The sequence below is a fragment of the Rattus norvegicus genome, chromosome 3, assembly GCF_036323735.1.
Source record: "Rattus norvegicus strain BN/NHsdMcwi chromosome 3, GRCr8, whole genome shotgun sequence".
In the NCBI taxonomy this organism is placed as follows: Eukaryota; Metazoa; Chordata; class Mammalia; order Rodentia; family Muridae; genus Rattus; species Rattus norvegicus.
In genome coordinates, this window is record NC_086021.1 from 30923404 (window position 1) to 30937175 (window position 13772).

Here is a 13772-nt window from a genome sequence, read left to right on the forward strand (position 1 = left end):
AACAAGACAGGGAGCAATTGAGGAAGACACCCCAAGTTCTCCTGTGGACTCCACAAGCATGCACACACCCACACACTCTCATACCTGCACATACATGTGCGCAAACACTGATATGGGCAGTCACATCCAATACGCACACAAGCAAAAGTAGGTATCGAGGAAACAGAGTGAGGAAACGGAAGTGTATATAGCCTGTGGTAAACCTTGTGTCCATGCCTCAAAATAGCAGCTGTGCCTCACCATCACATGATGCCCTGCCACAGTACTCACCATGGTCTACACCACACGGTACCCCAATACTCACCATGGTCTACACTACACGGTACCCCACCACTACAGTACTCACCACCATAGCAGCACCTCTCACCACAACATGGTCCCTCCATAACCCAGCACTCTACCACTACATGGTACCCTTCTGCCACATAGTACACCACTACCACACAGTACCCCATTACTGCATGGTACTCCATCACCACACAGTACCCTGCCACAACATGGTACCCCACCACCACATGGAACCTTACTGCCGTGCAGTATAAAACCACCACACGCTACCTCTCTGCTCCACAGAACCCCACTATCACACGGAGCCTCATTAATATGACCGTTTTGTGTGTTCTACACATCTATTAAGATTAGTTAAAAAGGACAGTGGTGGGGGATTCTCTGGGACTGAAGAGAGTGAGTGAGAACCGCATGAGCAGAAACCCAAATCCCTGTGTAGGAGAAGTGAGGAGGGCACAGCTCTGGAGAATGACAAGGGAGGGCTGTCCTGAGGAACCCCCAGTCTCACTAAAGCACCTCAAAATGCAGCATCTTTAATTAGACCCCAAGGAATATCTCCAGCATGCCTGTCACCCAGAAGCCCACCCTAAGTGGCTGAGCACAGGCTCAGGACTTGGGTTATTTGTGGAGGATACACTGCTGAACAGAAATCTGGAGAGCGCAGACTCTGAGGGCCAGGCAGGCCACCCTGGGGTTGTCTGTGCAAAACATCCTGTCCCAGGCCAGCTCTGCCTCCTATTTGGAAATGGGCACTTTGAATGGCCAGCTACGACAACGGTCTGGCAAGGACCAGAGTGAATTTTATGTCAAGCAGAGCCACAGTGGCCTTCTGGGCTCAGAGCCTTGAATGGTAGGATGCGGCTGGTTGAGAATTGTGTCTGAAGAGGCCAGTGAGAGGGCTGACGCCTTGGAAACCTGCACACCCTGACCCATACCGCCATCCCAAACCAGTCCAGGATCCCATTCTCCTGGAAGGTCCTGGATGTCCTGACAGGAGGGTTCTGTCGATTCCCTGTGTTATTCATGCCGTGCAAGTGGTAGACAGTTGCCCATTAGAACGGGAACAAAAGACCTCACCTTGTCCGCCACCCAGCACTGGGTGCCCAAAAGCCCCCAATATAATGGTCGACAGACTCAGCTCAGCCCAGCAGGTGAGAGCAGGGCTTCCAGGCCAACAGCTCAGGGTTCTTTACAGAGGAGGTTTGCCATATCTGCTCCATTCTAGACAATTCCACTGAGCCAGACATACACCCAGGGCAGAACAATGGCTCTGAGCCCCCATTTCATGATCAGCTACCTTCAAACATCCCACTGGGTCAAAAACACAGTCCCAGGATTCTAACCTATGGCAGTTCAGATACACTGTCTAGCCATCTTGGCAGTCAACTGACAGGACAGACGAGGAGGCAGCCACCCTGCCAGGGCAGATGCTGTAAGCCAAAATCACAGGACGGCACAGAGAGAGCTTTGAGTTGGAGCCTGCATGGCTCTCCCCTGACAACCTGGCCGTTGAATCTCAGCTTCTGCCAGCAAAACTGCAGAGAAACAGCCTTTGCCTCCCTAGAAGCACGTCACAGACACTCGCCCTGAAATATGGGCAAGTAAGGAACCCAGGGAGGAAACACTTGTTCAAAGCCTGGTGACATCTCCGAGGCAGGTGACTGAGAGACGCTGGCAGGTAGAAGTGTTCTACAACCCCTAGCAATCCTCCTGGTGTATATGTCAGCCAGCATGGCTGCTCTTAGGTGACTCATGATCGAGCAGATATCCCATTGTTAACACTGGTTCTATAAGCTGGATAAGTGTCAAAGTGGCCTCAGACTCTGGCGATACAACAGGATTTGCCCTAATATTCCCAGATCCAAGACCTGAGCCCAGCTCTGAAAGACACGCTTTGCTCTTGAGTGCTGACATCTTCAGTAAGAGAGAAGGATCTGGGATTCCAGTCAAAAGGTTGGGGGATTCGATCCCGCATCTGGCACACTGCTTAACTCCACACCAGCTAGTATGGAGAGGTTCAGAACCGCATTCAGCCGAGCCTCAGCTTCAGCTTGAAGACCATGGTGGTGCCAGGACAGGGAAGGCCAAGCCATTCCTGGGGAATCCCCTGAACATGTACCAGAGTGGGGTCTCGAGAGGACAGGTCCTGCTAAGTCTTTATAACCACACGGTCCCACAGGAGTCTCGGTGTTTCCAGCACAGTAGGTACATGCTCCAAACTCAGTCATTCTTAAACAAATGAGAGGCCCAGGAGGAAAGATGCACAGAGGTTCAAACCCACAGGAAGGGAAGGGACTGGAAAAAATTCCACCCTAACCCTCAGGAGACAGCCAAGATACTCTAAGTGCAAAAACACTACCCTGGGCAAGAATTCTATCTGTGCACTGGTGTGGAGGCTCGTGGGGTGGGAGGGGAGGATAGCAGTGATTCTCATGAGGATGGCACCAGTGTGGGGGCAGGGAGGTAATGGCATTGGTAGTGGTGATGGTGCTTGTGGTGATGGTGAGAAGGACAACGGCCACCATAATAATCAACACTATCATAATGGCGTTGGTAGTGAGGATGGTACTGATGATGTTGGCAGTAATAGTGGTATTGGTGAGGCAGGGTAATGATGATGGTGATGGTAGGGATAGTGGGAGTGGTGGCAACGGCAGTGGTAGTAGTGATGTCAGTAGCAGTAATGGTGGCAGTTGTGATAAAGATGTGGGGATAGTAATGATGGAGGAAGTGGTGCTGGTAGTAATGGTGACAGTGGTGATGGTGTTGATGGTGGCTATAGTAATGGTAAAGGTGGTACTGGTGACAGTAGTGATCATGGCGTCGATCACAGCGATGAGGAAATGACAGAAGTGGTAGTGGCTTTGGTGACAGTGATGGTGGGGCCAGTGACAGTGATGGTATAATATGGCGGACATGATGGTCACAATGACTATAATCCAATCTTCTAGAAGTGGGCATAAGCAGACAGTACTTAACCCACGCTGCTTGAAGTCTCTCCCACAGTTGCTGGCCCTGGGGTTTATCCTTCTGGCCTTAGGAGAGCCAGCCATTCCTCTGAGGAGACCCCTGCTCCAGCAGCTCTGGCCCGAGGTCCTTCATCAAGCTGCTGGTGAATGCCTGCACCCACAGACGAGAGCAGCGGGTCACAGAAACCTGGAGAGAAGTTAGTTCTAAACTGAGCACACACTGGGGTTACACAGGGTGACCCCACCTCATTCCAGCCATGCTGTGTTCCTACATTTTTCTGGCAGGCATTTTATCCTCCGCTGACAGCTGGAATAGTGGCAGGGACACATGCCCAGACTGCGGATGCCGTATCTCTCTTGGCTGCGTCACGGAATTAGAGCAGAACATTCTACGGCTGTCTCAGGAAGGGATCAGCAGATCTGTGCTGGCCTCACAGCACAAGCTTCTAGGCAGCTGTACTCTATGTGAATGCGTTCTCACTGGCACTCCGTAGTTTATCAAATGCACGCACCGGGAGCCTCTTCTATCCTGAGCAAATGGAGTCACAGCAGTGACAAGCTTGGGCTTCTTCGCTGCCAGGAAAGAAATCCAATTTCCTCCTGATTTGAAATTAATTTTCAGAGGGAAATTGCTTTATTGTTATGTCTCATGATGACTCCCATCCTGGAGCCTGCTGGTTTGCTAAGAGGGGCCTGTTCTCTGCTTGGGGGCGGGGTGTCCTCAGCCGAGGTGCCGAGAACACCATGTCTGACCCAGTCCTGGCTGAGCTGAGCTCTGGGAGACTCGCCGGGAAAGCTCTCCCCGCTAGGGAATCTCGCTGGCCTTGAGGCAAATATGTGAGGAGCAGAGACAGCTGGTCTGTTGGCCGCTGAGTGGACACTCACTTTCCCCGGCCCCCTTCTTCCTCTAGGAATCCAAAGACTGTAGATGTCTGGCCCAAGCACAAGCATCTCAGAGAAGGGCTATTGCAAAAGTCAGTGACGTGTGGCTGGGCATCTCTGACCAGGTCCTGTCATGAGCAGAGCTTGGCAAACACAGCAGGGTCCTGGGCCTTGGTCCACAGGCCAGGGTCTGCAGAACTTGGCACTCACCAAAGTCATTGCTCACATCTCTGCTCGACCTGGCATTTGCTGACTACGCAGACACACACATTCCTCTCCCGCAGCTGGTGGGCTAGAAGCCAACTGATCTATAAATTCATGGCCTGGCCCCGTGTTCTGGCCCCAGAACCTCCACACGCTGATGGACAGTCCATCAACACAGTTTTAAGCCAGCACAAGATATCACTTAGAATATGAAATTTCCCCTGGATTCCAAGAGGATTCAGTATTTGAACAGATATACAGGATGCACCACAAAGCACTTTTGAGATTGTCTAGACTTGTACCACTACTGCCAGGGAAACTGAGGCCTAAGAAGGCTGGCGTAAGACTGAAGACCAACATCTACCTCCTAGTTCTGAGGGTCAAGGTAGCACAGAAGTGTTGGTCTACGCTACCCCTTCATGTCTGTGGCCCAGCTCCCTGTTCCCTCCTCCACTCTCCTGTTAGCCCCACCTCTGGGGCCAGGACAGTGGCCAGCCAGCTTCTATAGCTTGAGGAGTCACCAAAGGTTAAACTGCCACTTACTGTTGGCCAAGGGATGGAAAGGAATAAGCCACTGGGATGTGTGTCCAGAGCCACACTGAGAGACAACTTTCCAGGTCAGCGCAAACCACAGCATGGATGTGACAGGAACAATCTTGTTCTCTTTGGCCTAACCCTCTTTCAGGCCCTTGGGAGAAGGTGGGGTCACTGGGACAGGACCCTGGCAGGGCACGGTCTTACATAACCTTAGCTGCAGCCTGTCAGATACTCCTACTCTAGCCTGCATGTCCCAGCTCTGTTCATCAATTACCTGGCAAGCCCAGTCCTCAGAGATCCTCCCAATCTGAACGGCCTTGACCTCTGAGGAAGTAGGACGCGAGAGAATGACTGGCGTCAGAGACAGGCGTCAAATGTTTCTGGGTGGAGACTGAAGCACACACCACGGCAGACTTCTCTCGTTATGTTATAGTGAGCCACCAGTGAAGCTGGCTCACCTTCTTGAGGAACCAGGCCCAAGCTCATGGTTGCTGACAGTTGGGCAACAACAAGACACTAGCATCTCCATGTCAAAGTTATCTTACAAAGACCCAGTTCTCCCTGAGCATTTCCAGGGACTCTCAGGCTGTCATCTCCTGGGCAGTGGCAGCCACTCTCCACTGCTCTGGACTGCAGCTGCAAGCTCCCTTGAGCCTATGGGCGGGGATGCACACACAGAGAGCGGGCTACACCTTCCTCTTCATCACTAGGGTTGGCCCAGTCCCACAGGTGCTCCTCGCCAACACATCTGGAATTCATTCGAGAGCCAGGGGAGGGGCTGCTGGGGGGCAGGGCAGCTGTATAATAGGAAAGCAGCATGGGTTCAGACCCAAACGCTCGAACTCTCCGATGGTCCACAATGGTGCCGTGTGTACTTGGTACCAGGAGGTGCATTAGCAATAACTGCCATGGGTCAGCTTTGCTGAGGCATTGCCCATGTCTGGCCTCAAACATGGGCCCATCCATCTAATTGCCTCATTGTGACCAGCTAGTTGAAATAGAACCTGGAGTCTTCCCATGTTGAATGCTCTCTCATGTACCATGTATCCCTAGGTATGCTATCCTCAAGGATCTGCAGGGTTCTAGGTTTCCCAGCTCACCACACAACCAGTCTCCCCAAGACAAGAACCCTGGTCTTGAAAGCAATGTCTTCTCCTATCCTGTCAGATCTAGGACAGCACTGGAAAGGGATGGGGTCCAGAATAAGTGGGTAGGGCAGGCTGCCTCTGACTCAGTGGGTTCAGTTATCGGTTCCTTTCTTAGGACAGAAAACTCATAGCTCCGTGTATAAGGACATCTGCCACTAGGCTGCTTCCAAGAGAAGAAATGGACCCCAGGATGTTTGAACATGGGTAGTATTAAGGCAGGGGGTGGGCACAAGTTCTTGTACGTTGCAATGAACAAGCAAGGACTGTAGCACCACCAGAGAACAAAGCAATGTGGGGACCACGGCCACCATGCTTACAAACAGGCAGACGTTGTCATGGAGTAGACACGCCAGCCTCTAGGGATGGATAGATGAGCTTTCTTGAATTTTCTCATGTTTTACAACACAGCCAAGAGTTGGCGACATGAGCTGGTCAGTGTGTCTTTGCCACATGGAGAAGGCCATCTTTATGTAATCATGCCATGGGTGCTGGACCATGACCCTATTCCAGGGCTGAGAGAAGCAAGGCCCAGTGAGGTCAAGGTTGTGCTGCAGAAGGGAGGTCTGGTTTGGGCTCGGTACCCAGCCTTCGCTGTGCGGCTATGGTTGGAAACAGAATGATGGTGTTTGCGGCTCTCTCTCTCTCTCTCTCTCTCTCTCTCTCTCTCTCTCTCTCTCTCTCTCTGTCTCTCCTGTTTGTTTTTTACAGTATTGGGGGTTGAATCCAGGCTTTCACATATGCTAGACAAGCACTGTACCACTGAGCTCTAGCCGGCTCTCTTTTTACTGGTTATTTTAAATCAGAATCTTACTAAGTTGACCAGGCTGGCCTTGAACTTTCAGTTCTTCTGCCTTGGTCTCCTGCATAGCTGGGATGACAGGCTTATGCTCTGAGCCAGGCTATAATTCCATATGTAGCTTATGTCACCATAAGTCAGCCTGGCAGGAGACACAAGTAGCCAGTGAATACATCCTCCCCGAACCAGACACCTTTTTTGGGGCTTGGCCTGCCCATGACCCTGGGCAGTGTGCACTGTGTCAGCTCAGCCTGGGCCCTGGCCTAGCTCCCAGGCCCCAGGTGAAGATTCCCAGGCAGCCTGGGAGGGCTGAGGAGGCAGACATGGCCAGTACAGGGCCCCATGGGAGGGAGCAGCTGGAGTTGGGAACCCCACGCCGCTCCCCCCAGCCCACGGCAGTCCTGCTCGTGGTGGGAGGATGCTGATCTTGACAGGAGGGGATATATTCCCACCTGGTCTTCCCTCCATGAACATCCAAACCACACACAGACTGAGGCTATGCCAAGCCTCAACACAGTGGAAGAGACACGGCTTTCCTTCCTCCACACAGCAGGACCCAGCCCGGACCAAAACCAGACTCTGGATGTTGACTATGCCAAAACAAGTGGCACCAGGATGCCCTCGTGAACAACCCAAGCTAGCGTCTGAAGGTCCAGGGGCTGCCGTATCCCAGGATCCCACCATAGTACTCTTTCAGAGCGCCCACCCTCTCTGGTGTCAGCAAGCAGCTCTGTACTCGTGAGGCAGGAAACAAGCTAGACAGAGAACCCCCACCCCACTTCCTGAACCCTGGTGCAGCTTCCAGAGGGGAGGTGGAGTGCAGACCACGTGGCGGCCTTTATCACCCATCCTCTCTGGCAGCATTCTCCCTAGCACTCAGCGCCACTCAGTCTACTTGCTGACAGGTTCCAGCCTGGTCCCAGAGTGTCTGGCCCCTCTGCGGGCAGGGATCTCATTCTCCAACTGGTGTTCCTCCCCATCTCTCCGTAAAAGCCTAGAGATGGCCAAGTAGAGAGGACAGGACATGCCCGACAGTGTCCTTGCCCTCCTGCAGGCATGTGTGTCACCAGATCTTTGTTTTGGGGGACATTGTCATTTGGGCAGCATGGGAAAGACATCCAGATTCTCTAAATTCAGTTTAGGGAAGAATTCCTCATGCAGCACGGGCTGGGGGCCCTGCAAAAGCTGCAGGAAATGAATGATCCGGGATGGCCTTAGTGGGCAAGCCAGCCTCGTCAGAAAATACTTCCCGTAGTCACCGCTATGGGGTACTGCAGTATCTATGAGCAGAGGTCAGAGTCTCTAATCTCCCATGGGAGAGAAGATGATACTTGGTGTCTGTCACCATCAACCTCTCCCTCAGCCTTGAGAATCCCAGAGGAAACTACAATGTGCATTTTCCAACCTGGAGACTGAGGTCCAGGAAATGGAGGAGCCAGTCAGGGGCTAGGGCCCAGATTCCCTACCCAGGGTTTCTAGAAAGCCCCTGGAGTTCAGGAGACCCTGATGAGGATGCTAACCATAACCTCGAAAGAGTCGGGCTTCATCACTTAGCATTGGACTTCTAAATTCTACAGTAGAGGTGAAATTGGGGGCTGACCAGGCTCCCCCACATCTACAACACCAGGACGATATTGTCAGGACGATATCGCAAGGAAGGAGAAGTAGCCTCCTCTGGGGATGTGGGAACCTGCAGAGAACTGTCAGCTCTCCCCAGCCCTGTTGTTTGTGGGGAAGCAGAAAAGCAGTAGTCTGGCTTAGACGGACATCCTCTACCACTTTGAGGAGAGGGCACAAAGGCATCTATCTGTTAAGCAGCGAAGCCTCTCCCCAGATGAGACTGGCACAGGCCAGGCACCAAGGAGAAGACACATGACCCCATCTTGACCCCACCATGCTTCTCTGAGCTCCCTCCAGGGTCAGGTTGGCTGACTGGAATTGGGAGTCGAGGCCCAGGGAGATAAAGAGACTTGCCCGAAGGTACCAGACTCCCAGGCCCACTCTACCATTGCCCAAAGTTGCTGCCATCACACTCCCCACCCCAGAGGCCATTGCCACCTACCAGGTGTCCAGCAGCTCTCACCAGCTGGTGGGTGGAGAAGGGGAAGGCTTCATTGCTCAGGTCAGCATCAAGCACATCCTGGAGAATGTCACGGCTGTGAACAAGGACAGGGTCGGTGAGTCACACAACGCCAGGTATTCCTGGACAGTGGGGCCAATGCCAAAGGGAGGGGGACAGCAAATGACATTTAATCTAGACAGTCTGGTTGGTACAGGCCACAAGTGCCACCATGTGAGAAGGCCACCTTTCTGTGGGCTGTAAGGGAAGGCAGGCTACAGGTGAGCTCTGGTTGTGGATGGCCAACTAAAACAGAGTTATCCAGCCACCAAGCACTCTGGACCCCACCTGAGTCACCACAGTGGTCACTGAGAGAGATTGACATGGTGCCTGTTTTATATAGGAGAGTCAAAGGTCAAGCTGTGGTGAGTAGACAGGACCCAGCAGGGAGCATAGGACACTGTACTGCACCTCCACCCCCATTACCACCACTGCTGCCACTGCCACCGCCACCACCATCCCTCACTCCCCAAAGCCACAGCCACCACAGTCACCACCACCACCGCCTGGTGCATCTCCCAGCCAAAGCCAAAAGTCCTCACAGGAGTCACACAGAGGTAGAGAGATTAGAGTCCCGTCCTCCTGGTGGACATGAGAACAGGGGCCACACCTAGTGCTCATGGCTGGGTATCCTTACAGCACTGGACTTATCTTCAAACTGTGTCACATCACAGTGGCTCACACTGTCATGTCCTCTGCTTTTCTAAACCACAGCACTGTCCATTCTCACATTTCCACTGACACTAGGCCGTGCCGTTGAGGTACATTCTACTGTTCTGCACTGGCCTCTGCCAGTCTCTCTCTCCCCTCCCCTCCCTGCTGCAGTCCAGCTCAGGCCCTGCTGCTGTGATATGGACAAAATCCTGCAGGCTCATGCCCCCAGCTCACCTCCCATGAAGCCCATGCTCAGGTCACCTCTCCTATGTCCCACCCTGCTCCCTGTCATATTCGACCCTCTGTCACCCTTCAGCTCTTGACTCATCCAACAGTCACCTCCTCTAGGCGGTACCCCTGGATTCCCTCCCCAGGGGTCCCTGTGTGACCACCATTTTTCTCTAAGCCAGGGGTTCCATGCCAACAGGACCCTACACCGCCTACTGCTTGGTACAAAATTATCTAGTGAGTGGTGCCAATTGCAAGCATCTGGGCTCAACACAGGCAGAAAAGCAAGTACCCTAGGACTGGAAACACCCCCACTTCTACCCATCAGGGGTCCCAAAGGGCTGCAGCAAGTTGCTCAGAAGTGCAGCCAGCCCAAATCCCCACCCCACAGAGCTGGGAGCTACCACCCACGCCCGCCTGAGGTGCTCAGCCGCTGCCTTCTGCCAAGATCCTTATGTAACCCCAGCCCCACGTGGTGTTAGCCCTAGAGGTTCAGCTCTGCTCTGCTGCCTCCAAACCTCCTAGAACCCAGGCTCCCACAGCCCCAGGGCAGCCACACAGCAGAGAGGTAGCCTGGTAGAATTCAGAGCTGTGCTGTCTTCTTCACGAAGCATAGAAGCTACGTACGGCCTCTGAAGTGGGGCTTCAAGAACCGTGACAGAGGCTGGGGTGACAGCACCAGAGGACAGCCACCCAAGTCTGCCAAGATGTAGAGAGAACAGGTGTCCTGGGGAAAAAGCCCCCTGGAGTCCTAGGGGAAGTCCCAGCCCCTCCTGGGCCTTGGCCCTGGCTGCTAAATGGAGATTTAGTCAACCCTCATAGAACCACAAAAACATGTGTCTATCACCTGCGGCCCATGCTGACAACTGTGACCATCCCATATAGCTCTGTGTGTCCCCAGCAACTACAGGAGGCTAGTTCAACTGAACGAAGCTCAAAATTGAAGAATGCAGCTGACAGAGGGGTCAAGAGCCAGGTAACGGCTCAGTGGCTGCTGTACCCTACCTCAGGGATAGCCAATTTCCAGAGTAGCTCCCATGACCCAGGGGTTGTGCGAAGTGCTCCCCACAGAGCTCAGTAACATGGCTTGTTTGTGCTAGTGACATTACTACCCAGATGGGAAACAGGAGAGCCTTCTGGAAGAGGTGAGAAAGAGGTTGGGTGACTAAGAAGCTGCCAGCCTGGAGGTTGCCACCCAGCTGTCCCCTGAGGCTGCATCTTGATCAGACTGCCTGGTAGCCTCACCCCTTCCCTCCCACCTCACCCACTGGCCTCCCTCACTCTAAAAATAGCCTGTTCCTGTCCAAGGTCACCATGCAATGAAGCTGGAACCTCCTGCAGGACAGGAGGGACCTGGAGAGCAGCAGGTGGAACTCTACTGCTTCAGGTTGACAATGGGCTCCTCCTCACCCAAGGGGGAGTTTTGGAAGCCATGCCAGCACTACTGGCCCTGCAGCCAGATGCTAATCAAACCCTCTAAATGCTGGAATAAATGGTTTCCTTGTCCTCATGTGGCAGCCTTACGGAACTGCCCTCACCTCCTATCCCTCCCTCCTCCTGGCCTCCCTGAAAGGCACTCAGCAAAGGCTTTGCTTGACCTAGTGCCTCTCGTGCTCTCAGAGCAGTGGGTAGCATCTAGACTTAGCAAGAAGTGACGGGTTTGATCAACCCCAAAGTGCCAAAATAGACACTACAGGAGCACACAGTCGGGGTTCCAGCAGGACACCCAGGGAGGAAAAGATGTCACCGAACAACCAAGTTTGTCATACTGATCCCCTGGGGGTCCCTACCTCCAAGAAGTGCCCCCCTTCTTCCCTGTCTTTCCCTTCTTCCAGTCTAGGCGCAGGGCCTCCACCAAGCACAGATGCATCTGTGGGCCGAGCACACAGCAGGCCCTGCTGGTTACCAAGGAACGGCATCTATCCAGGTGCAGCTGTTCATGACAGTTTTGACTTGGTGACTAGCATGTGGATAAGGATATGAGAACACCTGATAGGCCAAGACGTTTCCCATGTCCTTCTTCTTCGCTTCCCAGAAACTGTGCGGCCCCGGCAGACGTCTCTACCTCAGTTGCATCAATAAGAAAAAGCATTCACGACCACCTGATACGGTTAGCCTTGTCACTCTGCTTGGACTGGGTGGAAACTAGGAGATTAGGAGGGAGAACCTCCAAGTCCCTGGGGCGCTGAGTGTGGGCAGCATGGGCACTGGGCAGAGTAAAAAGGGAAAGGGAATAAGCTCTTCTCACATGATCTCCCTCTTCTTTCCCCATTTGCTCTTTCCCCTCTCTCCTCTTTCTCTCCCCTTCCCCCTCTCTTTTTTCTCTCCCCCCTCTATCCTTCTCTCTCTTTCCCTTTGAATCTATCTGTCTTTGTCTCTGTCTCTCTGTCTCCGCCATGCCTTAGGTAACTGTTTTACAGATATTCCATCCCAGCACCAGAGCACCTTCCCCACCCCTCTCCTCCACAGGTCTCCCATCAGCAGTGAGTGGAGGCCAGGTCAGCTCTACAACTGGCTGGACTTGGTGGCTGTTCACAATTCGTCTGTTTTTCCTTCCTGTTTCCCCATCCTGTCCCTTCCCCCAAGCTCTACCAGAGTGGTCTTTCCAAGGTGTATATCTGCCACACATCCTTGTGCCTCAGACCCTCAGTAGCACCCAGGGGTCCTTACGACTCCTCCTGCATCTGGAACAAGGCTCGGTTAAGAATTAGAGGGTACTTGAATGATGGATGGCCTTGTCTGGCTAACAGAAAAGACCAGGCAGCCTCTCCTCAGCTCTCCATTTACAAATGGGAGAGGGGCCACCCATGGCCTGGCTCTGCCCACTTGTGGGGATGAAGATTCATGGCAACCAGAGACTCTAAGGAGTCATCACTGAACACAAGGCTGTAAAGTCAAGCTGCTCCTGGTACAGGGCTAGCCTAAACCTGATACTTTGAAAATTGCATTCATTCAGATAAGTGGTTGTACCCATGAGCTGGGCTGGAGGGACTGGGCCTAGGTGGACCCAGATAACCCAGGTGTCAGGTCCTTATTCTCTCACCTGGCTGGGCCCTGGATACTGAGCATGCCCAGATCTTCAGAACAATCCATAAGCTGGCACCGGAACTCCTGATCCTGCAGCACCGTGTTTATGTGGGACCAGTTATGTTGGGCCACAGCCCCACCTACGGCTAGGTAGTAGCCATCCCCTGGAGGAGAAGCAACAGGTTTAGAACAGGAGGACAGGAAACACGGAGAGGGACTCCAAACTCTTACTGAGGAAAGTGTATAGCTTGCTTCTGGCAATGGGCAATATCAAGGGCTTCTACCTGCTTCTTAGAGAAAGGGTTAGAACACTGGTGCCTTCAGGTCTAGGAGGGAGCGTCTATCCTGCATCAACCACTAGGGCAAAGTGGACTCACATAAATATTTTTCTCTCTCAAGTCTCATGTCCTTACTAGTCATCATAACTTCCCATCATAACACACCCCATATGCTTGGGCTCCCTGACTCTGCCCTTCTGAAGTTCACTGGGCTGAGGGATCCGAGAGTGAGAGGCGACACTCCCCTCAGGATGGCTAATCTTGACAGTCAATTTGAGAAGGCCTAAAATCACCTAGGAGACAAGCCTCTGAGCATGTCTGAGGGGTCTCGAGATTCAGTTAATCACACTAAGAAGACCCACCCAGACTGTGGGTAACAGCGTAGACCAGGGTGCTAGACCAAGTTAAAAAGAGAGAGCAAGCAGAGTCCAGCATTCATCTCTCTCCGCTTCCTGAGTGAGGATGCCACATGGGCCAGTCTTCTCAAGGTCCTGCCACCACATTTCCCCACTGTGCCCTCAGACTGTGGGCTGATGAACCCACTCTCCTTTTAGATGCTTTAGTCACAGGAAAGAGAGAAACGGCCAATACAACCTCCATCACCCAGGGTGTTAACAGAGCAACTCCTCCAGGCTTCAGAAA

General features: G+C 53.0%; 1 protein-coding gene across 4 annotated transcripts in view; it reads right to left on the minus strand.

The window, feature by feature from the left end:
- Sardh (sarcosine dehydrogenase) overlaps positions 1-13772 on the minus strand; it is a 64789-nt gene that overhangs the window by 14783 nt on the left and 36234 nt on the right. For all 4 annotated transcript variants that reach the window (XM_006233733.5, XM_006233731.5, NM_001423000.1 and 1 more), the window contains 2 exons: positions 12869-13016; positions 8887-8980 (listed from right to left, as the gene is read on the minus strand). In XM_006233733.5, the coding sequence (XP_006233795.1) occupies positions 8887-8980; positions 12869-13016 (242 nt within the window). The remainder of the gene's footprint in view (positions 1-8886; positions 8981-12868; positions 13017-13772) is intronic.